At 45.4% G+C, this 26,437-nt stretch overlaps 1 protein-coding gene across 1 annotated transcript in view; it reads right to left on the bottom strand.

Moving 5' to 3' along the window:
* Positions 1-3,715: 3,715 nt before the first annotated feature.
* Positions 3,716-26,437, bottom strand: part of ADCY2 (adenylate cyclase 2) — a 404,666-nt gene continuing 381,944 nt past the window's right edge. Inside the window, exons 21-25 of the mRNA XM_087443107.1 lie at positions 22,409-22,555; positions 20,513-20,620; positions 12,972-13,086; positions 8,768-8,892; positions 3,716-4,495 (exon numbers count right to left, since the gene is read on the bottom strand). Coding sequence (XP_087299233.1) covers positions 4,343-4,495; positions 8,768-8,892; positions 12,972-13,086; positions 20,513-20,620; positions 22,409-22,555 — 648 coding nt within the window. The 3' untranslated portion in view covers positions 3,716-4,342. The remainder of the gene's footprint in view (positions 4,496-8,767; positions 8,893-12,971; positions 13,087-20,512; positions 20,621-22,408; positions 22,556-26,437) is intronic.

Here is a 26,437-nt window from a genome sequence, read left to right as displayed (position 1 = left end):
TTGGCGTTCAACAGACGGGTAAAATTCTGGCTCCTTATCTTCTGGTTGCATGTGTAGGTGTAGGCAAATCATTTCACCTGTTTGAGCCCACATTTCCTCATCTTTAAAGTGGGAGCCTTGAAGAGTTGGCGTGGGAATCCATGAGCCACTGGAGTGTAGTCATAATCCAGGCACACCAGGGGCTGTGACTGTTACTTTGAACAGCTTCCTTTTTGGAAGCAGCTGTTTTAAACCGAAGTTGGAAATGTTTGTTTACTTTGGAGATAATTTGAAACTTATTCAAGTATTAAGGTATCAGCTATGTTTTTAATAAATGGATCCCTTGGAAGAAATCATCTGCCATGGATTGTTATTAAATTTCTCCCTTCTTAGCAGTTAATGGGCAGGTGATCTAATTAATTTCAGTGCTGATTCCTCCATGGCTGGTTTTATTGTTTTCATTCTCTAAGGACATGTGACACTGAATTGCTGGCAATTTCAAGGCCAAGTGACTCCTAAATACTACTTTATTCTTTTGAAAACATTTTTTTCACTGTAGGTGACTTTTATTTTAGTTTTTCCCAACAAATAGCAGTAGTTTATTTGGGATGACTTTGGGTACATTAAACCATATTTATAATAACATTAGAAAATATATAAAGTTTGGGTTACGGAAATTTTTATAAATTCTCTCTCTCCAGTCTTGATTCCCAAGAAAGACAAAGCATCTCTAAGAAATGCCTTCATCTGAAAGTAACTGCAATAAATTAATGTCAAACTAAATTATTTTCGGTTACTCTAAGTCAGATCCTCCTCCCTTAACCTTCTACCACTTTTAAAAAGCAGGGCTTGAATTGGGCCAGGTTTCAAAAGATCTCATGTTTGTTAGGCAATAAGGGAAAATTAACTGTATTTCTCTTCGCATCTTGACTTTAAGAACTTAAAGCCAATCAATGAATGCCTGTTAGTCATCTTATCAAAGAGAAACATAAAAGAATTTGTTTTGATTTATCAAGTTTCCACCATGAGTCAATGTTCTTGGAAAGCAGAGTGGTTGGTGTCTTTAGGAAATCACATTGAGTTGAGAAAAAGAACAGTATGGAGGATTTGCGACAATGTAGACATTTCTAAACAGTTGTATTAAAAATACTGCAGTTTTAAGGGGACTGGACTCAAGGTGTTTTTCATGAGATAGGGCTTCCTCCCAGACTTAAAGGTTAAGGAGAGCTTTGAGGAGGGACTTATCTGCTGCCAATGTCGCAGGGACGATGGGGTGACGGACGTCAACGGCAAGTCCTCTCATTTGCGTGATTTGCTCTCACAAATGTTGTAGTTGCCAGAGCATAAGGAGCTTCACGAAGGACAGATTTCAGGGGACAGGCGGGTTTCCATTCTCCTCTCATCTAGGTCACTGATTAACTGGGAAGCTTTGAACAAGCCCCTGGACCTCTCTGCCCTGTTTCTGCATTTGTAAAATGTGTGTGTTGGGGGGGTCTCAGGCTTGACTGGGGATCAGAATCTCCTGGAGAACTTGTTATCCAAAACATAGCAAGCGTGCGGGACCCCCACCCCCACCACCAGCGCCAGAACTTCCACTTGGCAGGTTTGGGTTGGGACCTGAAAATGCGCATTTCTAACAAGTTCCCAGGTGATGCTGATGCTGCTGGTTGGAGACCACACTTTGAGAGACCCGTGTATGCACAGGCCTTTGCAAGGTGGACTCTGATAATGACTTTACTTTAAAAAGTCTAGGGGGCCAGCCCGGTGGCACAAGCAGTTAAGTGCATGCACTCTGCTGTGGCAGCCCGGGGTTTGCTGGTTCGGATCCCAGGTGCCCACTGACGCACAGGTTGTCCAGCCATGCTGTGGCAGCATCCCATATAAAGTAGAGGAAGATGGGCACGGATGTTAACTCAGGGCCAATCTTCCTCAGCAAAAAAGAGGAGGATTGGCATTGGATGTTAGCTCAGGGCTGATCTTCCTCACAAAAAAATTAAAAGTCTATAGTTTGATAAGACTGGAGATACAACTTTGGGGAAAAAAATTCTCTTTTTGTGTGCTTTTCACCAAATTCAGCACATCTGGGGGGCCAGGTAAGGGGGTACATTTAAGGGCACTTGGCGAATCACCCAGCTGTGGGTGTCTACTAAGGGCAGGTGACATAAAGCACCCTGGATGGGTACTGCAGGCTCTAAGGGAGGAAGAACCACAAGGTGCAGCTGCTGATCATTGTTACAAATGATACACAAGGCCAGTTGGAAGTGACTGAAACCCTACAGCATCCTAATCCAGGTTTTGGTTAGACTGAAGAGAAATGCCTTTATACTATTTTTCTTCTTTCAATTACCTTGTTGGAGAATTAGGTGTATCAAGGCCAATGTTGAATTGCAATTATGGGATCAAAAAATTCCTGATTGAGGACCTGCCCCATGGTGTAGTGGTTAAGTTTGGCACACTCTGCTTCGGCAGCCCAGGTTTGCAGGTTCAGGTCCTGGGCACAGACCTACACCACTTATTGGTGGCCACTCATGTGGCAGCGACCCACATACAAAATAGAGGAAGACTGGCAACAGATGTTAGCTCAGAGCAAATCTTCCTCACCAAAAAAGAAAAAAAAAATTCCTGATTGAGGCAGACAATTGAACAAGTCATGCTGTATTCCCACTTCTGTGGTGAAAGCGAGTTATTAGTTTTGAGAAGCACTTTTAACTGAGGGTGAGTCCAAGTCCTGGCAGGGCAGCCACGTCTGTGCTGTGAATGCACTGGCAGGAAAGCCCAGGGTGCCTGCCAGCCTCTCTTGCGGTCATTAGCTCTTTTAATCAGACCTGATCCCATGAGCTACCAATGAGAAAAACACTCCTAAGAGAAATTGAGAGATGTGTTCGGAGTCACACAGCTAGAAAAAATCAGAGTCAGGAATCAAACTGTTCCCGGGAATAACCTGCTTCCTAACAGATCACTGGGGTCCTCTACCTCTTACAGATGCCATCCCGGAGATAGGAAAAGAAACCAAGTTTGCCCAACCAGCTTGGTATTTGCAGCTTTGCTTTTAAACATTAAATTACACACAATTGCTCTATTTTTCACCCATTGGCAAAGTATGATTTCTTCACGTGAAGAAAAAAACCCAAAACTTTAGAGTTGGATTTACAAGAACAAACTTTCCCAGTTCTTTTCTCTTCAAAAATGCGTAGACATTGGCTCTGTGCCCTCTTAAGCCTCCTCAGACATAACAGGCAGCTTGTGGGGCTCCACAGCTCTGGTTAGCTCAAGCTATTATGATTGCTGATTTACAGAGTCAGTTCCAAGTGATTCTTATACAGCCTGTCTCTGACGCTCTCCCAAGGAATTAAGGTAGACCAGAGTATGTGGACAGAGGGGGTGCTGTTGCTAGCAGAGGCTTTTTTTCCTATTAAAATATTTTCCCCTGAAAATGTTCTCTGGAGATGCCAAAATGAAAACCAGACCATGTGACACATTGAGCATGCTTGCTTTCTTTCCAGGGAGCTGCCTAATCAATGATCTATATCATAAACTTTGTCCTGCTCTGAATTACTCAAGGATATCTCAATCTTTGCTTCTAGAGGGCTTTTTCTGAAACAACTGTCAACAGGGAGAATGAATGGAAGACAAACCTCAATTCTGGAGCAAACTGCAGGAGAAAGAAAAAAGGCAGGGGGTGGAAAAGATATAGACTATAAAGCAAAGTACATAAAACTTTTAATGAATTAACCTTACAAAAGACAATGGCATCAAAACATCAGACGCGTCTGGTACAAAACTGTTCCTAGGTAGTGAGAACTAATTCTGGTGATGGATGGCTACTGCTGCTGGCAGGAGACACAACAGAGCAGGGTGACAGCCACGGATCCCAGCTGGGCCCGTGGATAGCCACTGGCAATGGACACGTGAATGAACACAGTCAAATTCCATGTGGGGTGACAGAATCAACTTATTCACAAATACTGTGTGTTTTAATATCAGACTAGCGAGCTGGCGAGCTACCATATTTTCCAGAAAAGAACATGCACCGGAAGATAATATACACCCCCTAGTTTTATTGCCTTAAGAATTTTTGTTTGTTTCACCTCTATCATCTTTGTTAGTTCTTTGAATGCTTTTCTCCTATGGCGCACACTCCTTTTCCTTTTGCTTAGGAGTAAGCACAGTGCAAGTGGCAAGGCGATCTTGGCACACATCAGACACCAAACGGTATGCCACCGGGTCATGGGAACAAGTCTGCAAGGGCTCCAGAGGACAGAACAGAGCACGCACATCAAAAATGAGGGACAATAGTTGCAGTCAGATAGTGCATTGTACCTTCCTGAAAACATAGTCTTCTTGCCAAAATGAAGGCGACTCTTCAGGAAGCCAAGTTGCTCTGGGAAAGGGACCTTGACATTTCTGTGTTTACAAAGTATGTCTTCAGTTCCCCCTTTCCTTTCACGTTGATTATTCCTCGACATGTGCAAGTGTATCCCAGGGTCTGTAGAATGAGGCTCGTCTCCTCGGTAACCTAGAAGCACATCAACAAATGTACAAGTGTTTAGTGTGCCTCTTCACACAATGCTTTTGAAACGGCATTTGACTATAAGGATAAAGAGCCATAAACTGTTCATGTTCTTTGATGCATTAATTCCATTCCCGAGAAATCAGTAGGAGAGAATAATCCATGAGAAGAAAAAAATTTTAAGGACGATGTTTAATTCAGTGCTGTGACAGTGAAAAACTGGAAACATCCAAAAGTAAAGTAAGGGTTAAGTAAACTATGATGATATCACAATCAATATCATGGATGAGACAATGGAATAATGTTGAATATTTCACCCCAAAAAAGAAGAATTAAGCCTGGATCCCTGCTATGATTCCAATCATGTGAAGGTTATGTATTCACACATAAGAGACCTGGAAAAATAAATAAATCTAAGTATGTTGGAGTGGTGGAATGTTGGATGACATTTACGAATTGTCATAAACGTCATTTCATGAAATAATAAATATTATTAATAGATTTCAATACAGATGGGAGTAAACACTCTTAGATGCAGCACAGGCAACTCCTGCAAATGGCCACGTTTTGGGTTTAATGCACGTGAATACAATGATACAAACTAAAGAACACTGGGGATTTGCACTAGCCTTCACATGGGCACGACACCCGGTCAGGTCCTGAGAGTCTCCTCACTTCCCTGGATTGACATGAGATGCCAAAAGGCGTGAGCCGCCCCCCCACCCCCTGCTTGCAGCCTCTTCATGTGGCAAGTCTCGTGATTTCCCGCCATTGCACAATGAGGCAGGGACTCCAGCTGCTGAATCACGTCCAGGTCCTGCTGGGTCAGGCGACAGTGAAGCCTGCTGGGGAAGACAGCTTCTCTCCCTGAGGGGAGGTGCCTTGTCCGTTATTGGGCCTCGCACCATCTCAGCTTGAACCTGCACTGTGCTCTCCTTGGGAGACCACAGCTGGGGATGGTCGCCCAGGCCTGGGTCTGTCTGCTTGAGTGTTAGAGGAGTTTCTTGCCAGAGATGTTTTCTGAGGCAGAGAATGGGTGACATGCACAGACTTGGCTAAGAATGAGGCCTCAGATCCTGAGGTGAGGGAAGACCCCCTTGTCGGACACATGGTCCTCCCTAGGAGGTATCTGGGTATGGAGCAGAGAGGGAGGGAGCTGTTTACCAGAAACCCCTGGTAACGCTGCTTTGGAACTGTGTGAAAAAGCAGAGGAGGAGGGATTTCCCCTTACTTCATCAGAGGAAATGGACACGGCTGCCACAAGGAGCCCTATGGGGCCCCAGCCCCCTCGGGCATGTGGGTGACGCACATGTGCTGGGCGGGCTGGTGGACAACACAGCAATGCCACACCACAATTCTGTTTTTGGTGTGGGCACTGTTGGGGGACGGTGCAGTGGTGGGGGCAGTGGCAGCAGCAATGAGCCAGCCTCCTTGGGCTGGGGGGCTGAGTGAGGCCTCAAGGGCACATACTGCCATGGGACAGAGGCAGAAGCACATCAAAATCATAGGAGAACTGAGCTTATAAGAACCCAGGACAGCGTCTGGGGGCTCTCAAAAGTACGGTGAAGTGTGCCATGTAAAGATCAAGGGCAGAGAAAGAGCTAGAAAAATCACTCCATCTTCCTGCAAGGTGACACAGTGGTCAGCCTCTGGCACAGGGGCCAATGTGTGGGTCCTCAGGACCCTTAGGAGCAGAGTGGGAAGGAAAAGGAGGACCCAGGTACTAGACGCTCATGTCTTCCTCTCCCCTGGCTCAGCCTGGGGGAGGACAGGTGGAGCTTGAGGGTGAAGCCAGCAGCACAGGAGGGACTTTGGATTCTGGACAAGAACTGAAAGCATGTGGATATAGTCAAGAAACTCAGATTACAAATGTGTTCTCATGATCAGAGAGCTTAGGGGCACTCAGAATTCGAAAATTCTATAGGCATTTGACTTCTGACCTTCCACACAGAGAACAAACACATCTTTTGGAACCTTGGAGGTTAATTTTGCAGTTGAGGTATTTACTGGTGCTGAGTGTCCCCACTGGCCTTTCTGAGCTATCCACTGGCATTTGTAACACCAACCACACAATCATCATGAAGCGGGGAGGAGGGAGTCGACTCCCTGATTAACACAAGCTATTATTCCTCCAAGTCCAGGGAAGCCTGGCTGGGTGATGAGTTCTTTGGGCTTCCAGGCTAGAAAGCATGGTGGGAGGGTAATGCTCTTTAATAAAAAGAACCCACTCCTCAGGCCCAGGAGAAGTTTTAATGGTCTCTGCATCATTTTTTATTTTTCCTGGCATCTCACCACTTTTTTTGCACATAAATGGAAATGAGAGGCTCCTGGAGCTGGAGTGAGCTTCACGCTCAGGAGAAGAAAATCTACCCAAATGTGAACCTTCCAGCTGCTGGGCTGAAGCACACACAGGCCTGCAGACATACTTCACTCTTGACAGGCAGCAACTGTCTTATTTCTTCCCTGAGGCTCAGAGAGCAGAGAGACTGTCCAGATGGCTGCTCTGCACTAAATCACAAAGAGTTTTACGATGCCCAATATCCTCTTAGAGACACCCATGAGCTCAAACTCATTTTAGACAGTGACCTGTAGGGGATTTACAATCTCTAGGAGGGAGCACTCTCCCTGACCAGACTCTCTTATATTGCTTTTGATACTTAGCTCAAGTGCTTGAAAACCGCTTGGAGAGTTGTGAAGCATATTAAAACTACCATCTATCTTCTGAACGTTCTAGGTTTGTGGTGGGGGCCTAAGTTGGTAGAAGCATGCCTTTCCCCACACCAAAAAGAAGACCCCAGGTTGTTCAGGAATGCTGGAGCATCCTGGGCATTGGCAGCAGCCAGTGATGTGCATGCAGAAAGCCCCAGAAGCCATGGTGTCATCAAGATGTAGTTAGACTAGGCTGCCAAGATGGCTGACCATTCCTCTCAAGTGTGGGAATTGGTCCGTCTCCACAGACAGTGACCACTGCTCCAGCCCAGTCAGAGGAGCCCCTTTTTGCTGAGAGCTTCTTTCAGGTTGGATCTCGTGAGCAGAGCAAGCTCTTTTCTCTTGGCAGTGGTTAATTTGGCTGGGAAGGCCCGGGAACTTTCCTCTCCCCCTCCCCTCGCTTTTCTTTTTTCTCTCTCCCTTCTCTTCGTGGGATGGCTGCTTACTTTTCAGCCACTGTTGACTAATAATCTGACTGGAAGAAGGCAAACCCTTAGAAGCAACGTTTGTCACCTTCCACGTAAAATTAAAGATATGCTTTAGAGAGGCCACAGCAATAGGATCCTCTTGGATGAAGGAGGTGGAGTAGCACGGAAGGCAAGCAAGAAAGCAGAGGTTTAATGAAAAGCCCATCTTGCTGATACTGATGTTGTCTCCAGAAGTTAATAAAGGACTCTAAGTCTCCATCATAATTTTCTGAGGCAAAGTTATTTGAAGACCTCAGCCAAGACACACAGTACAGGGGCTCACTGAATTCTCCGTAAAGGAGAAAAAATCGAGATAGCCTATTGTGACCACTGATTTTCATACAAATTTGCCATTTGGCAGGAATTTATATTCCAGAGTACATGTCTGGGGTGAAATGTGGAACCATTGCTTTTTGAGAGTGAGGCAACTAGACAGTTCAGCACAGACACACACCACCCCCCAAACACACACCCTTCTCATTTGGAGAAGTTAGTCTCTTGTTCTAGGTGTCTGGCACTGTGCCCAAGCAGGTGCATGCATTCATCACAGCTTTTAACTTGTCAGGTCTTGGCTTTTTCTCACTTGGGTAGATTCCAGAGCCTTCCAGCCATTTCTGGATGCCCATATCCCATGCTAGTGCAATTTAGTACTGCCATTTCATATCACCTTTAATTTCATTTCTTTCCTCTCCCTAGTCCACTCCTTCACTCCTCTCTATTCAGCCATCGGGGAGAGGAAGGCAGGAGGTTATATCTAGTTTTGGTGAGATGATCTCTCTCCCTTGTAAAGCCCTTTTCAGGGTGTAGGGTCCAGGAGAGGGAGGAGGAGAGAGGGGCCCTGCTCCTGGACTTCATGCTCAGGCTGTCATACTGCCATGTTGGTCGTTGTGATCATTTGCTTTCACAAATGCAATAACCTTTACATTATTATAATTTTTATTGTGTTAACATTTCCCCAATAAGAAGGTGTAGGTAAATCTCAAGGTTTACTTCCTTTCCTTTGTTTTAATATATTATTATCACTTATGGTCTACATGATATGGTTATTTATGGTTTCCAAGAGGACAGACCTGCCCGATGTTGGCTGAGCAGACTGAATTACCTGTATTTTGTCCAGAACTCCGGTGCTGTCCATCCTACTGGCCACATTTACGGTGTTGCCCCAGATATCATATTGTGGCTTCTGAGCTCCAATTACACCAGCTATTACAGGTCCATGGTTAATACCTGTGACACATCAGAATTGGGTTAACAAGATTTAAATGCTAGCAACTGTCTTAAACAGAAAAGTTTTACAAGAACCTTCCTGAATCATCATTATTGAACAGACATTAGGCCAACTCATGGAACTCTAAAGCAAAGAAAATAATTCCTCTAACTATCCTCTCAAAAATATTAAAATGTTTATGTTTGTCTTTTTTTCCCTTTTGGATCTTGATTCATACTTATATGTCCATTTATCATTGTTCCATGATAACATAAAATTGGTATGCTTTGAAGAACTGAACATTGTGATATAATTGTTTTTCTCTGTTGCTATATAATCTCAGGCAAGAGGTGATCACTATATTGTTTTCCATTGGTTTTATAGTTAGTTAATTTTGAAATACACATATTTTTATTTTAAATGGCTACACTGAGTGCATGTACTATAATTATTGGCATTCTGCTACTATTGGACTGTTACGTTCATGCTAATGTTTTGCTAAAACCACTACCACCACCACCACCACCACGCTAGTATTGCATTTTTTACTTGCCACGCACTATTCTACATGCTTGACAAATAAAAACTCTTCTAATTCTCACAACAGCCCTAGGGGGTGGGTACTGTTATCATCACCGATTTTCAGGTGAGGAAGCAGAGGCACGGAGCCATCAGCCAGGCAGTAGATGGCAGAGGCAGACGGCAAAGCCACGCAGTGGGCTCCCTGACACCTGCTCGTAAGGTATCTCCTCTCCTATCTCTGTCATGAGCTTCTGGAGCACATGGCTTCTTCCCACCCTGAGGGGTGCTGCCTTTAACAACATCCCATCAGTGAGTCGACTGAATTCCTGAGAAGTATTTTTGTGCTCTTGATTCCCATGGTAAACCGCCTTCCAAAGGACGACCCCAGCCTGCCTGCAGCTAGTGAGGGAGTCTCCTAGCGTCAGCATTAAAAAAACCAACAAATCTTAATATTCATAATATAGAGATTTTGACAGAATTCAAATTTGGGGGAATTTTCACAAGAGAACATGACTGGCACTTAACAATACACAACCGGGGAAGGACAAGAGGGTAGAAACGAGAGGACTGAGGGTGGTCCCAAGAGCTCGTGTCTGCAGGAGATCCCAGGGCAGGTGGAGCTCACCCTAGTGGGCGGAGTGACACCCGGGCGGTCTCCACACAAGCTTTGGAAGGTCTGTCAGGCTCTGCTGGTGGGGTTCTTGGCCCCCTTGAAGCTGGGCTTTGCAGCTCTGCACCCACCAGAGTGAGGAAAATCCAACCTCTGGGGCATTAGCCTCCTCACAAGCTGCAATTCTCCAAAGAGACTGAACCAAAGGTCGCTGGAGAAATGAATGAGTCACCTCCCTTCAGTCCAGCTGGCTGAGTTCTCGCCAAGGTGTGGTGGATTTCTTACATTCAAGGGGTACGTGGCACTGCGCCCACGTTCCTTCCCCAGATATTCAGGCATCCTGGGCCACCACTAACAGTGAAGGTGACGGTTGCTCTGACCGCCCCCTCTTAGTAATTGTAATTATAAAACCATGGTTATCATACGTATACACCTGAGGTCAGGGTGCGCTCTGACACTGCATGAGATACAGAGATGGCATCCGCCATCAGAAGCCAGAGTTTCAAAAGTCTGATCAACTTCCCTAGTCAAGGAGAGGCCTGGTTCTTCTCCCACCCCCACTTCACCGGTAGGGTAGGATGATTCCTTGTCCCAAGAACCCAGTTCAAACTCACAGACGCACAGTTGTTATGAGAGTGGTGTGGAGGAGGGCTATAGAAACAGAAATAGAGATATGGAGATTGGTTGTTTATTCCCCCTACATTTTCTCCTGGATCTTGGACCCCTGTCTTACTACAGGAGTCAAATTGTATTGATTAATGAGGGTGTTTCTGAGAGACTTCATTTCCCACTGCTGAACTATGTGGTTCTACAGCCTGTTACAGATCCAAGGCCAGGCTTCCTCTTTGCAGTGGAAAGACAGGCAGGATGAGCAGTACAAACACTGTTCCACCCAATCTTCAAAGGTTCACAAGAGGCGAGAGAGAAATTCTCCTTTGCTTTTGTGGAGCACTCAATAAAACTCACACCTCTGCTTTAGACACCCCAGATAGTTCATTCCAGCTGCTGGCCAGTGATCTCCTCTGCCATCAGCTTTCCTTTTGCCTGTTGAGTCCTGCTTGGTCAGCAGCTCAGGGATGGAGAGAGAGCCTGGACCCATTTTCGCTGGCAACAGGGTGATCTCTACTTAGGGCAGGCGTGTGCTCGATTTGTGGTTCCCAGTAACCAATTGATTCTACAGATTGACGTGCAGAAAAGGACACCAAAAGCGAATATGACTCATTATTTGAATCATCATTTTGGGGGTGCATTGTTACTGTTCAGAGTTCCTACTGCGATGTGCCACTGGATGGCGCCATGCACCGCGGTGGAGCAGGGAAGCCGCCCCCGGGAGAGGCTGAGTGTTTGGGGAAAGGTAGGCTCAAAGGCCCGGTGAAACACTGAGCTTAGGCTTCCTTAGAAATCTAAGAGAGCAGGTATGTGGGGCGAGTGCACAGATATTAATAGTTACTCAATGATCAGTATAAAGTAAGCACTCAATAACAGATACTGAGGGAGGTCCATTCAATTGCTCATTGATTTGGAAAACATCGTTATGGTCCAAGAACCAAGAACACTGTGCTTTGGATATAAGTAGCAAATAATCTTCCCCGTTCCCCCTCTCAATGAAGGGCAATATGATTTTGGTTCATATATGTTTGACAATAGAGGGGTCATTCTGCCACGGGATAGATGTTTTCTTTAAAGGAGGGTAGTATGAAAGTCTGAGGAGCCCATTTTTAAGCTGTCAAAACAATGAAGAAGCTCCCGGGTCAAAGGGACACCTCCACATTTGATGCGGTCAGCAGGCTGACTGGGCAGCCCCCTGCCCGCCCGGCCCTTCCCACATTCGTATACGCGGAGCCTGGACAAAGGTCCATGTGCAGGGGGTGAGAAAGCATAAAGAAAACGTGTCCAGATGCTGCCAATTAACAGGACACACATACAGCGAAGGGAATCCCATTTGTCCAAGAGGTGTGGAATGCTTCTGGGTTTTAAAATTCAGAATATATGCAGAGCAAAGGAAGAAAATAGCTCTAAATATCGGGATTTTTTAAAAAGTTGAAATCTGTATGCAAGAGAAGTGAAAAGCCATTCAGATGACATGTGTTAAAAGAACTACTTTTACATGGACTCGCCTTCCGAAGAAGCAAAATGTTGCCAAGAAAAACATAAAATGGTCAAAGAAGCTTTCATAAATCATGCACAGCTGCAAGTAACCGCAAACCTCACGAGGCAGCTGTGTGCTAACCCGAGGGCTTAAAACACACTTTTTTTTTTCTTGATAGACGTTTGTAAAAGGCACACAAGCATGAAACACGCTCAAGAATCAACCTAAAGGGAAGAACTTATTAGAAATTTTTTTCTAACTTGAAAGAAAGTTGGCTTTTTCTCTTGGATTTGAACATTGAATCTGAAAAGCTACAGCTTTTTCAGAACCTAGGACACATGTGTGGTGTTCCTGGAGGTTGTGACCCCAGCAGTGTGTGACTATTTCAACAATTCTAAGATGCAACTTTTTTTTTTTACATTTCTATATCTCCGAAATCTGGATGCATCTTACAGCACGTGGTGGGTCCCTGTTTCATTGGCAGCGGTCCATAAAATAATGGATTGGCTTACAGACAATGGCTTAAATTAGCTCCTTGGGATGGCTTAAGGCTATGCATGCCGTGGCTTGCAGAGGGACCCTGGCTGGAAGGACATGGGCAGTGGGACTGGAATCCAGCTCACAGGCCACTTGCTAAACCAAGTGCTTGCAGCCTGAGTCCAATCAAAGGGGCATTTTTTTCCTAATTTGCACAAAAGTGCCCCAGGGGCTCATAACCTCCCTGAGCCCTTCCACCTGCAAGCCAGTCCTGCAGGTCTAAAGATGCATTTGTCATTGTCCTCCTCCAACATCGCAAGGACTATCAACATTTCCCGAGAATTTGTTTATTATTCTAAGCCTTCTCCGCAGCTGAAACCAGATCTCTTGGCACAACTCACCCACTCGTAACTTGAAGTCGTTGAAAGAGTGCTTGTTGATGGCGTCCAGTTTCGCCACCAGGGCAAAGGCGAACTCCACCATGGTGCCTATGTGCATGTACTGCCTCTCGGGCTCCTGAGTGGAGACAAACACATGTGGACGGGGTCAGAGCTAAACCAGCTGGAAGGACTCCCTTCAGTCACAAACCTGGGCTTCAGCCAGAAAGGAATGCTTACAAATGATGCTCAATGCACTGCAGACATTTTGTAAGAATTAATTCTCATCTCAAGGAAGCATTGTGTCCATACTCATTTCTGTGGCCTTGGGGACACATGAAACACTAGAAGACACTGGGCAGGGCCTACATTGTTTTAACCCAGAAATCGCCAACAGAAGGCACCGTTGGGGAGGGGCTGGCCCAGGTTCTCCATTGCCCTTCAAACCCAGTCTTGACCCTTCTCCACTGGGCTCTGGCTCTGGGAGGCTGACCTCTAGGGACTGCACTTCCTGTCCTCTGGCTTCCTGTTGGATTGACCAATTGCAGGGCCAGGGGAACGTCAAGGGGCAGGAGGACAGAGAAGTGGGGGGATTCATTTCTCCTCTTCCCCATCCTCACCTGCCACAGCTCTCCCTGGTCTGGAAACACCTTCCCCTCCTTTTGCCTCTTTGGGGGAGGGGATCTTAGGGGCTGAATTGTGTCCCTCCCAAAATTCGTATGTTGAAGTCCTAATCCTCAGTACCTCAGAATGTGACTGTATTTGGAGATAGGGTCTTTAAAGAGGTAATTAAGATTAAACTACGTCATTAATCCAATTAATACAGTATGATTGGTGTCCTTATATGTAAAGGAGATTAGGACACAGACACATACAGACGGAAGACCATGTGACAACAGGGAGAAGACGGCAATCTACATGCCAAGGAGAGAAGCTTCAGAAGAAATCAATCCTGTGGGCACCTTAATCTTAGACTTCCAGCCTCTAGAACTGGGAGAAAATAACTTTCTGTTGTTTAAGCTGCCAGGTCTGTGTTACACGGTTATGACAGCCCTAGTAGACTAATACAGAGGGTAACACTTTTCTGCCTTTACTCGTGTCTGGGTGGTTTATCATCCCCTGAGGAATAGGGCTATCATACATATGGAGCTGAAGAAGAGGAAAAGTCCAAGGTTTCCAATGAAGATAAGTGGAAATTTCTATTTCTGTTTACTATTAATTTATATTTATTATTCCTGTTGCTAATTTATATTTACCATTCATTTGTAACACCTATTATATTTGTATTTATTTTTGAAGTTTATCTTCAAAAAATTTCTATTTTTGGTTATATCATAAAAATAGATTATTAGTATATGTATATAATTCAGAAAATGTATTTACATGTCCTGAAGGTTCCCGCTCCCCCAGTATTTAATGATTGGGTGCACCAAGATGGTTTGGAGCACAGCTTCTGTTCAGCCTGCCTGGTGAAACTCAGTCCCAGCCCTGCCGGCAGGCCTGTGTACTCATCTGTGGCTTGTGGCACAGATGTCCATCTCAGCCCTGAAGTCAGTGCGGTCTTTCTTTTGTCCCCCTCACTGGTTGTGAGCTCCACAAGCACAGAGACTATGTGTCTCCACAATACGAGTGTGTCTGGCACAGGAGAAGCACTTGATAAATGTTGACGGAGAGACTACACTTAGGTTGACTGTTGGGGAGCCAAGAGGAAATGGCGGGGAGGAGCAGAGAGAATCATCAAGCTCTGGTGGAAGGTCGAGGCTGCCTGATGCTCACCTGGGGAGCACGTGCCCAGAAGGGATCATTCATGAGTCCACTAAAGTGAGTGAGGGTCCAAGGGAAGAAAAGGATAGAATCTTAGAGGGGTGAGCTGGGGAACGCCCTCAGGTGGGACGAGGGGCGTCAGTAAGAGACACTGGAATACTTAAGAGTAGGAGAAACAGAAGGTGACTTCTGGGACAAGGGTTTAATCCCACTGGGCCCCAGAGGAGCTCAATCAGAGATGGAAAAAGCTTTCGGGGACATTCAAAGAGGAGGCACCTGGTGACCGACTGTGGGGGAGCATTCTCTACAGAGGGTGAAGATGAAAACCAACGCTGAGGGTCTCAGTAGGGATGAGTGAGAAGGAAAATGGAGACAGTGGACGTAAACTGCTTACTCAGGATGACAGGGAGATGGAGAAAACCAAGGAAACAACGAAAGGAAAAGGCAAATGACAAAGGGGGTTATTCAGCAAATCCACTTTGCATTGGTGGAACGCGAGGGAAGAGGGAGAGCACTAAAGCAGGTTTCTCAACCTCTGTTGCTGACATCTGGGGGGATAATTCCCTGTTGTGGTGGATGGAAGAGTGTCTCGTGCACTGTAGGACGTTGGGCAGCATCCCTGCCTCCACCCACCAGAGGCCAGTAGCACCTCCCCTTCCGGTCGTGACACCAAAAATGTCTCCAGACATTAGCAAATGTCCCTTGGGGGGCAAAATTGCTTCTAGTAGAGACCACTGCACTAAATAATATAAATACGAATGAAGAAGAGGAAGCAAATTTCTGGTTCCAAAAGAAAGAGTTCTTTCTTTCCTCAGGTGAATTACATCATTCTAGAAAAAGGCGAACGAAATACTATTGTTGCCATAAATCCTCAACTTAAAATTGTGGGTGAAAATCCAAACAATTTTAAAAATTGGAACTATGAAGCTGACTGCCAGCTAACTTCGGTGAAAACGCAGAGTCATTTCTGAAGACCAATTACGCTTTTCTATCAGGGCTACTATTTCTTGTCTCATGACTTATGGAGAAACCACGATTTGGAGGTTTGTGCAGCCAGCTGGAAAACATCTTGCTACTTAACGGGAAGCACACGCTGTTAAATCAACAGGCAAAATCCTATGCAGTAAAAATGACACTGTCCTAGCAAGGAGAACAGATTGGCTGCAGGAGAAATGGTTTGCTTTTTTAGTGAACCAAGGTGCAGCAAATTCGCTTCACTCTCCAATAAAGTATCGCCCAATCTGTTTTCACACAGTGAGCTTACACTGCAGGTCTTATGTGACCTCAGCAACAAATGAAGACACCGAGTTCTGGAAATGGGGTTTAAATCTAATGCTCAAATAACTCATTTGAGCCTAGTAAACCCTAGAAAAAAATCATGCTCAGGCCCTAGAAGAACTCAGTTCATTTCAAAAGTCCTTATAACTGAGCTTTTGATAAATATTTGATGACAGTATGAAGCAGCTCTTTCTCCCATGATCCAAATAGTTTCTGTTAGATACCTCCAAACATTTAACTGACTTCCAGCCACACAGTGAGACGACTCATTCGGTTCCCTAGAACACATTTTGCAAGCTGTTTCGGAAGTTTCACCAGCAAGGAACACTGCTTAAAGTAAATGCATGTTTACTGAGGTTATCTTATCAGTCAAGGGACTGTTGGGTAATGTGGGGTATCAGAATTGGCCACTCCCAAATGTGTCTCTTTAGCATGAGGATTATTTTGGGCTGGATACTTTTAAAAACTGCAGACATGGGAGAGGCTCTGAAAAGTAGAAGTTACCCCTTGTAAGAGACATTTACACTTGTAAGGGAAATCTTCATTTGTACAGGTGTCTCCCCGTCTCTACCAGGAAGAAGGGAGGATGACCTTATCTCTAGAAACTCTTATCAATGTGGAAGGCAAGGACTTAAATCTGCGTAATAATCTTACTCTTGTTTACTGGGCTTTTCTGGTAATCTCCCATAACTGACTCCCCCCACATCCCCAACATCCTCCTTTTCTTTAGCTGAAGATAGCATTTACGGTAACAGCCTCTGCCCTTTTGGTGAGTTACTCAGCTTCCCTGGGTTTCTCCCACGTGTACATGTTATACAGGTTTGTTTGATTTTTCTCCTGTTATTCTGTCTCATGTCAATTTAATTCATAGTGCAGCCAGAAGGACCTAGAGAGGGTAGAGGATTTGTCTTCCTCCCCAACAGTAACAACCAAGGTAATTTTTTAAGCTAAAATTAACATGCCCCTCCTCTCCTGTCCTCTCCTCTCTTTCCTCCTTCCCCTTCTTCCATTCGTCAAATATTCACTGAGCGTCTGTGATGCTGGCGTTCACCTGATTTTGAAGATTTAGAACTGCTGACTAAGAGCACCTTGGTCTCCGGCTTGGAGCTCCTGGGAGATCTGAGCAGACCTTGAGGTTCTCTGAAGGGACATTAGCCTTCTCCCAGGTGAGGTAATCTTCACAGCATGAACATTGGCCCTCACTTGGTGGCTCAGAACACCAGAGTTTCAGGCATCTGTCAGAGAACATGACTGGAACTCACAACTTCCCAGTGTTTACCAAAACTCTGAGGCACGAAATGACATTTATGGATTCATTAAGGCCAAAGATTCACTAAACTTGGATTAAATTGGACTCTCACTGCTCTCCATCTGATCTCACTCTGCCAGAGAATGTATTTGATTAGATACACATTAAGGGACGTTCTAGTGAACATCCCCACTCCCAACTTTTTAAACTATTTTCCATGAGGAAATTACTGAACACACTCTTCACTCTAGACCCATGGTGATGTGTATGAGGGCCTATTTGTCAGAGCTTGGGTCAGGGGCCCAGTGGGATACCCAACGCCAACCTGACTTGGTCTTGTTTCAAATATGTTAATGAATGAGTGATTTGACCTTACTTTATGAACACTGAAACATTGTACTTGTTTTGGCTGCTGGAAATTTCAGAACCAGTACTAGCAACACTCTATGTCCGTTTGTGTTTAATCCTTGCAATGACTCCCATGAAGGAGCTCTTCTCTTTATCCCTGTTGTGCAGGTGGGGAAAGGGAACCCAGAGAGTCCATCACTTGTGTAAGTGGCACAATCATGTTCTGCAGCCAGACAATCTGACTCCAGGGTCCTCAGTGTTAACAACTTAGCCATCTTCCCTCTCACCCTGTGCGCACCTAGAACATGGTCAGGACATTGCTATTTGCATTTTATGTATCATCCTTATCTTTGTTTCTATCTTATCTTTCAAGTTCCTTCCACATTAGTTGAGTAATTTAAAAATATTTTTGCATTGTATTCCTTTTTGTAAGCTTCTTAAGGGAGAAATTTAAATGAAATATGCATGTAACAAACATGTAAACAAATAGGTAAGCAGCTTTCCTTGATATTCTTGCTGATAAAATGGTGCGGGGGGGGGGGGGTTGGATGATGGGTCTAAGAGAGATTCAGCTGATGGAGAACTATATCATTTTTATTACCTACTCTGCCCATAGAGTCTATTAAGTATTTTGCATATTAATGTAGTCTTCCCAACAGCCTTATGAAACGGCTATGATCCCCATTTTATACATAAGGACACGGAGTGCAGAAATCTCAGCTATTATAGTAAGTAATGAGCAGTCTCCCTTGAAAGCCATGCCCTTTCCGTTCTACCATGAAGATAAATAGTCATTTATTAACAATGGTGACTGGTAAGAAGTCAGGAAGCAGCTCATGGAGAGCTAAGAAGGCAAGTTTTGATGACAGCAGAAGAGAGAAATCCCCATCAAGATTCCTCTTTCTCTACCATGTGAGGACCCAGCAAGAAGAGGGCAATCTACAAGCCAGGAAGGGAAATCTCACCAGGAACGGGAACCTACAGGACCTGACCTGGGACTTCCAGCCTTCAGAGCTGTGAGAAAATAAATGTCTGTTGTTGAAGCCAGCCAGCCTGTGGTGTTTTGTTATGGCGGCCCGAACTGACTAAGACAGATTCTGACAGAGCTATGCTGAGCATTTGAGAGCCTGAGGCAAAAGGAAAGATGTCTGTTTCTATATACATGATTTTATGTTTTTTTTTTTTGTTGAGGAAGGTTGGCCCTGAGCTAACATCTGTGCCCATACTCCTCTATTTTGTATATGGGATGCTGCAACAGCATGACTTGATGAGCAGTGCGTAGGTCCACACCCGGGATCCAAACCTGCAAACCCCAGGCTGCCAAAGTGGACTGCGTGAACCTAACCACTATACCACTGGGCCAGCCCGAAATGTTATTATTATTATTTTTTTTTGTGAGGAGGATCAGCCCTGAGCTAACATCTGCCAATCCTCCTCTTTTTGCTGAGGAAGACTGTCCCTGAGCTAACATCTGTGCCCATCTTCCTCCACTTTATATGGGACGCTGCCACAGCATGGCTTGACAAGCGGTGCATCAGTGCGTGCCCGGGATCTGAACCCGGGCCTCCAGCAGCGGAGCGCACGCATTTAACCACTACGCCACCAGGCTGGCCCCCCAAATGTTATTTTTTTAATGGTTAATTTTTTTCTGGAACGTCAAAGGGATTGAAAAAGTATAAATTTGCTTCCATTACAGCCAGGAAAATAAAATTATAATTAGTTCTGTTTTTGGTATAAATAAGATATTCAAAATTAAAACAATGTTATACACTTTAATACCTCTATTTTTAAATTTTCCAGTAGTTTTTCAACACTTTAACATTCTGGCAATAAAAACCCAACCATTAAAAATACACAACACCACGTATATAGGGGCGAACATTTTTCCTTTGCCTCAGGTGCCAAGATGGCTTGGAGGGCGCTGCTCAGAACCCAAGATAAGATTCCTCTAAGGTTGCTTTTATTGCTAGTTTCTTTTACTTTTCCTTATTACTAAAGTAATGCATATGCATTAAAAAGTAATAATCTGGAAGCAAACACCCGAAGACAAGAGCAAACGAAATACATATGACCTCATTCACTTGGAAAAACGCTCGTGTTAATTTTGAGTCAGATGTTTCATGTTCTAGTCTCTGCCCACGAATGTTAAGAGGGAAAAGAGGACCCCCTCCTGATGTCCCTGGAGGAGGGAGCTCTATTTTAGCATGCTCCTGTCCCTCTGTCCCTTCCTGCCCCGTCCAACGGGAGGTGGGAGTGGGAGAGGGGGCTGGGTACGTGGGGCTCAGCCCTTCCTCTCCTGGGGGGAAGCTGCCTGCCTAGAGCCAGCTGTGCTCTGGTGAGTTCTTCTCCTTGTGCTGCAACCACCACCTCTGCCCCACAGCAAACCTGTGTTGGTGACATCAGGGAGTCCACTCTTCTGAAGGAAAAGGGGGTCTTGCTTATTGACCCACAAGTTACACAAGCATATCTACACACACACACCGAAACAAAACACAACATAACAGAAAATCCCCTCAAAAACTCCAGTTGACTGCAGATACTCAATTTTGCCCAAATCACCTTTCAACCATATTTCTACGTGGTCAGCTCATTTTTTGACAACACATTGTTTTTAATCAAAAGACCAGGAGCCATCCTTTAATGAGTCACCTTTAAATAAACAGCCCTAACCTTCTACTTTCTTGCATATTTATCTGATATCAAGCAGCTACCAGATTGGTCAGTTGTTTCTTCCCCTGTCCACCAGAGAAAATTCTGTGAACAGACCCTCAGAAGCCTCCAGAATTCTCAGCTTGTCTCATAAGACCTCAATCACTGAGGTTTAGGTTGTGCACCCAGTACAGTTGATGGCTGTTTTGGCTCCAGGGACGACCTGTGGGCAGAGCCGAGGCTCCCATGCACCACCGTGCGGCTGACACATCTGTACCTGGGCATGCTCTTGGCTGGGCACTGCGCTCAGACCCGTCGCGGCCATGTATGTGCTGCCAATGGTCTTGATCTTCTCAACTCCACTGAATTTTGGCTTGGACAACAGCTGCGAAGCAACGACAGGCATCTGGTTACTCAGTCAGGTGCTGACCCAGAACCAGGAACGTTCTAGAGACATTTTCAAATTCTAGTTCACAGTAATGGGAACATGACTGGTTTCAACCACTGCTTCTCCACCCTTCGACTTGGGCTTTGTTGGGAAAGAACATTTTATGCATTTCACACAGAGTGTATCCTTGGAAGGAAATGCAGTATAAGGATTTACTTCCAATTAACATAAATTACCTTTCAAAATTTGCTAGTGAAAGAACCGGGATAAGTTATGACACAAGTGATAATGGCCTCTAATAAATTTCCCGATTCCATGTTTCAAAGGCCTAAATACAAAGTATGATTCAGTGAGTGAGGTCTTCCCTGCACGGTGAGGGTGACTTATGACCAATTCATGCAGAGGATTGGATTTTGCCCTCTGAGCACTTGATGTGGAGGGAATAAAGCTCTAGAATGGCCCCTCCCATCAGCCCTTACCCCAAACTTCCTGTCCCAGTTTCTGGCACCAGTTACCACTTTCGTACTTGACTCCTCCCCATCCACTACTTTAGGCCTTGGGGTGGGATGGAAGAAAGGCAGAAATAAGAGCAGAAGCTGGAAGAATGAGAAAGAATGGGTGGGGAGAACAAGTGACGGAAACTTTGGAAGGTTCTGTCTCTGCTCAGGAGGACAATGGCGCCAACTGAAGCCTGGGAGCATCTTCTTGACCCTTCCTCGGTACTCCCACTTTCAGAGACATTTCCTTCAAGATTATATGTCGGAATTTAAGACAGGTGAACAAATCCCCCTATCACATGTCACATATCCATGAGCCAATCCCACCTGAAGGAGCACTGTCACTCACCCACCAGTGCTGGGGAACGTTTATTTTATTGAGGGGCAACTGGACCAAATATACCACTGCTTTTTACTATAAACTCAGCCTAACAGTGGAAATGTCTAGTTGTCATTACTTTACCATGAATCTTGAGTCAATCTCATGGTGACGATGGTGGTAGTAGAGAAATGCACGAGACCCACAAGACACTTAGAAGGTTGGCCTGAAACCATTTTACTACATAATTTCATCACTGTATTTTAAAGTTCCATGAATCATAATGAACGTATGTTCATGGGTGTCAATTTTCATATATTTTGCTCAATATTGATAAGAATGATGTAGCAGCAATATCCTTAATACCAGAGGTGTGTTCATTCTTACCAGAAAACAAAACACATTATTCTCGTTGTAGGCAGAAAATTGAAAATTAAAAAATGACACCTATTTCAAATTCTAAAACATATACTTTGTCCCTTCTAGAATATATTATCCCACACATATATCGCTTTCTCAATAATAAAGCATGTCATCCTCGCACAGTTCAAGTTAATATCTGACAGAGACCTTGGAGTATGCACAGACAGACACACCAATAATCTACTATGATAAATATATTCATTATCTTTTTATATATAAAGGGATGGGCAAGTATTTTCCCTGGAGTTCAAGCCTTTCTAGAAAACAAAATAGCACACTGGATAGATTTTTATTAGATTGAATTTTGTTAGTTGTTCCTAGCAATCATAACTGCTTCAATAATAAAATGCTTTTGTCTCCCCAAAATTAGTCAGGGACCTAAATAGAGCAAAAAGCTTTAACGCCAGCCACCAAAAATTACACCAAAGGACAAGTTTTAACATACGCCATGGTATTGAACGAACTTCAAATGCGCTGGCTCCAGGCATGCGCAGGTGTGGGACTGGGGTCACCCCCACCTGTCAAGGGTGACTCTCAAGTACCTACATCATCAAAGTCGGCGATGATCTCGTTCAGGAGCCGAAGGCATTCCAGGCCCTCCTTGTTCACATCGGATTCTGTATAGAATTCTTTGAAATCCGGAATGGAGGCAAACATGACACAGACGCAGTCATAGGACTGGTGGTATAACTCCTGCCCAGGAGGAAAGGGAGAGTTGAGCACTAGGAAATCGTTTAACATGCTCCTGATCCAAGTGATTCTTTATGTTAGCATCGGTAAAGAAATCATCCTGTGCCCCACTCCACCTGCCATACCCCAGTCCCAGGCCCATTCCAGACACCGGCCATTGACCACAGGCAAAGTCTTCTAATGAGCCGGATGCAGGCTCAGAATCCTCAATACTGTGCTCCTGCTGCCACTACCAGCTAACGCAAGATGCGCCTCCAGGTAAACCTTTCTGTCAACGCTACCTTAGACAACTGCAAGAGACCACAGACTTCTGGCTTAAGAAGCAAGTGTCCTTTGAGCAACTGAAGGGAAACAAAATGATTTCCCAAACTACTATATTGTCCCAAAATGACTCGTTATGGCTACATTCTTTGGATTAGGATCTTTTTGCATTTTCCTCTTTAGTGTCTCCTAAAAGGAGCAGATGAAACTCATCGAGTTACTTCTTAATTACACCAGAAAGAACAAGTGAATCTCCTCAGGCTACTTATTCATATCGTATTAGACACCAACAATATTTATTCAGGATATCCTTTTATTTTTAGACAGAAAGAGGCTCGTAGTTCTTCATCCATAGACATGAGTAAAGTGACAATGTCCTATAAATACAATTTCAAAGTGTTTCCATAATTTTCAAAACATATAGTAAAACTTTCAGGTTCAGTGAAAGTTTCAGAAAGTTAGGGTGTTATGTGGGCACGGGGGCTGGTCCTAGGTGTGAGGATCTGCCCTCCCACTGGCGCTGGCCCATCAGGAACCTCAGATGGCCCTGATACAGGCAGAATGGCCAGATGCCATCGTGGGCACAGTGCATCATGAGAAATGCTCCCTCCACCAGGAAACGTGAGGAGAGTTTTGTTAAACAAGATGGCCGACCTCTGAGTGCAGGGGAGAATGCTAGCAAGTGGCACATCCTGTGTGCCTGGCGGGGTGAGGGAATCCACTCTGCGTGAAAGTTATCAGTGAGCTCTGCTCTCTGGGGCACCCAGATGAATTCTTGGCAGGGAGCTAGCCCTTCAACAGCACCGTAACTCCAAGGTTTCGCGGGCTCTCAGGAGAACCATTCTTACCCCACTGGGGTCTCATAACAAACACATCAGAGCAATTGTGACCCATGGATGGTCACAACGACTTCCTGGAAAATCTAGACTCCTGTCATCTTCCTGTTCTCAGGGCCAACCACCCTGTAATGCCTTCTGCTATTGCCTCACAATCTGTACACAATACATGAACAACAGAATCAAGGTTTTCCTTTTCTACTCTGCTCTCAATATGGCTGAGCTGACTTGTTGTGCAGACCCTACTTTCTCTCTCTGAAAAGTTATTTTTGCGAACATTCATGTGTTCACCCTGCATGAGAAGTTGGGCCCCTCTGAACACTGCAGGCATTAACTCTCCCCTGACTACAATGCTATGAAGCTGGTACTATTATTCTCAACCTCTGGATGAGGAAACTGAGGCACAGAGCAATGACATTACTTGTCCAAGGTCGCAGTTCCCAAGTCTGATGCAGACTTCCCTCTTATAAATGCTACACTTTATACTTCACCCTGCGTCTCCCAGGTGACCACCGGCTGTGCCGCCTGGATTAGGGGTAGCACGGGGCCTTCCATCACGTGCAGGTCATGTCACTTTACCTTTCTCCTTTCCCCTGGGGTCTTTAAGCATGTCTGGGAATGGGAGATAATGAAATGCAAGCCTGAACTGACTAGCAGTTGGGATATGAGGGCCTAGTTTAACCTCACTGGTGGAGTCTAATCAAGGTCAACGCTCTCGAACTGTCCTCTGAACTCTCATCCCAGAACCCCAGGTTGTTGGAGCTGGAAGAGGTCTGATGTGTCATCTCACTCCATGGTCCTCAAATAGGAATGCATGGGAGAGTCACCAATGGGGCTTTCGACAAGGCAGACGCTGCGACCCTCCCCACTGACGAACTGAACCTTGTCCCCCAGGGTGGGCTCCAAGCATGTACATCTTTTTGAAAAGCTCCATGGGTTATCCTGCTGTGCAGCCTTGATTAAGAACCATAGCTAAAAGAAGGAATGGAAGGTCAGGGGAATTGGATGACCCACCAAGGCTCCCAGCTGGCTTAGGGACCAGAGCTAAACTCTGGAGTACTGGTCTGGCACTCTGCAGGCTATGAGTGCTGCTGGGGGCTTGGACGTGCAAACTGCTCATCTGCCCTCTTTGACAGATTGGTCACCTGGAACCTTCGGGGAAACAACTCTGGCCCCTGGTCCCTGATTCAGGGCTTCCATAGGACTACACTTGAGAATCAGGGGAACCTCACAAATGAGGAGCTTCACAAATTCTCTGGAGCCAATGAAACTCGCAGGGCTTAGAACCATACTCTAAACTCACGAAGGTTCCTTCAGGTCTTGGGTTGGGCTTGGAGCCAGAGTGGACCACAAGCTGATTGGTCAATGACCTGAGCTTGTCTTATACTTCAGAGGACGTGGGGGTGGGGGAGGGAAGGTGGGCAGCCTTTGAGGATATTTTGGAATTCAGGGTCTAGAATGGGGGATCCTTGTGCAGCACATAGTTGCCAAAAAGTATCACTGAGCTTTAGAATTGGAAGTGAGCTAGATGTCATTTCAACATTTGCTCACATGTAACCATTCTGCTGAACAACTCAAGTAATGGAAGAATAATCACAAAGAAACTGTATTTCTGTGCCCACTGTCCATTTCAGTTTACTGAGTGAGACTAGTTTCTCCCCAACCCCGGATGAAAACGTGGGACCACCCATGACTCTTCTCGGGTACTCTTACTCTTGGGTAATTCGAGTCCTCTCGTCAATAATTTCAGTGGCAACAAGGAGTCAAAACTGAACCTGGTCAAATGTGAGACTTTTCCCTTTCTCAGGGTGGGGCTGCTGCAGTGGGTGGTCTGCAGGTGGGGAAGGAGGCATGGTTGGCTTACACTCCCTCTTGCTACTCCTTATGCTTCTACTTTGATCCCTCCAACTTGCTAGCCAGGTTTCCCAACCATCGAGGGGTGGAGAATGGGAAAGAAAGAAGCATCTCTTGGAGGTTGCAAGTTTTCCATGAACTGCATCCTGCTCCCTGGGCACTAAAACCTGGTGGACATTGTCACAGGTTATTTGAAGACTCCTGTTGCTTCCCCACCACTGGACATCCTGCCCGAGGTTTCCTTGAAGTGGACGATGCACTCCCCTGCTGCTCAAGACTGCTCTCTCTGCCCCAGACTTTCCGGCTATTCTTCTAGCTTCTCTGCTGGGGCCTGTTCACCTCTCCAGGCAGCTGTTTCAAACAGGATCTAAAACAACCCCATGCCAACTGTCTTTCTCTCGCTTGCTCCCTGAGCAACATTCAGAACCCTTTGTCCTCCAAATCCTGATAGTCCTGTTACATCCTCACCTGCAGCCCCAAGTCTCTTGGTCCAGATACTCAATCAGCCCCTGCCCTCTGCATTTCCCACCTGTCAGGACTCGCCTGTTATCTGTGTTGTTCCGAAGGAGGTGCTTCCCCAGGACCACTCAGGGACCTAAGTCATTCGGTACACACCCCAAGCTGAGCAGTTCTGGTCCATTCATGAGGCTAGTGGTGAAGCGAGGATTCCCCACCAACCCTTTAGGAGGTGGTTCACTTCTCACTACCTTCTGTCCAAAATCCCTCTTCCAGCTTCTAGTCTCCCGGCCGATTCACGTGTTCCCCATCAGTGAAGGGTCGAGAGTCGTGTTACTGGTTTTCAGGAGGGACACTTATAAATGTGCAAATGTTAGCACTCCCTTTGGAAGATGGGAACTACTGTTTCTTGGTGTTACAGGCTGAAATTCACTATAGCATCCTGGTTCACACACACACAGACACACACACACACACA

This window comes from Ceratotherium simum, chromosome 18 (assembly GCF_057802395.1).
Source record: "Ceratotherium simum simum isolate JZ-2026a chromosome 18, ASM5780239v1, whole genome shotgun sequence".
NCBI classification, from domain to species: Eukaryota; Metazoa; Chordata; class Mammalia; order Perissodactyla; family Rhinocerotidae; genus Ceratotherium; species Ceratotherium simum.
The sequence above is the reverse complement of the archived record's forward strand: the minus strand, read 5'-3'. Positions and strand labels throughout refer to the sequence as shown.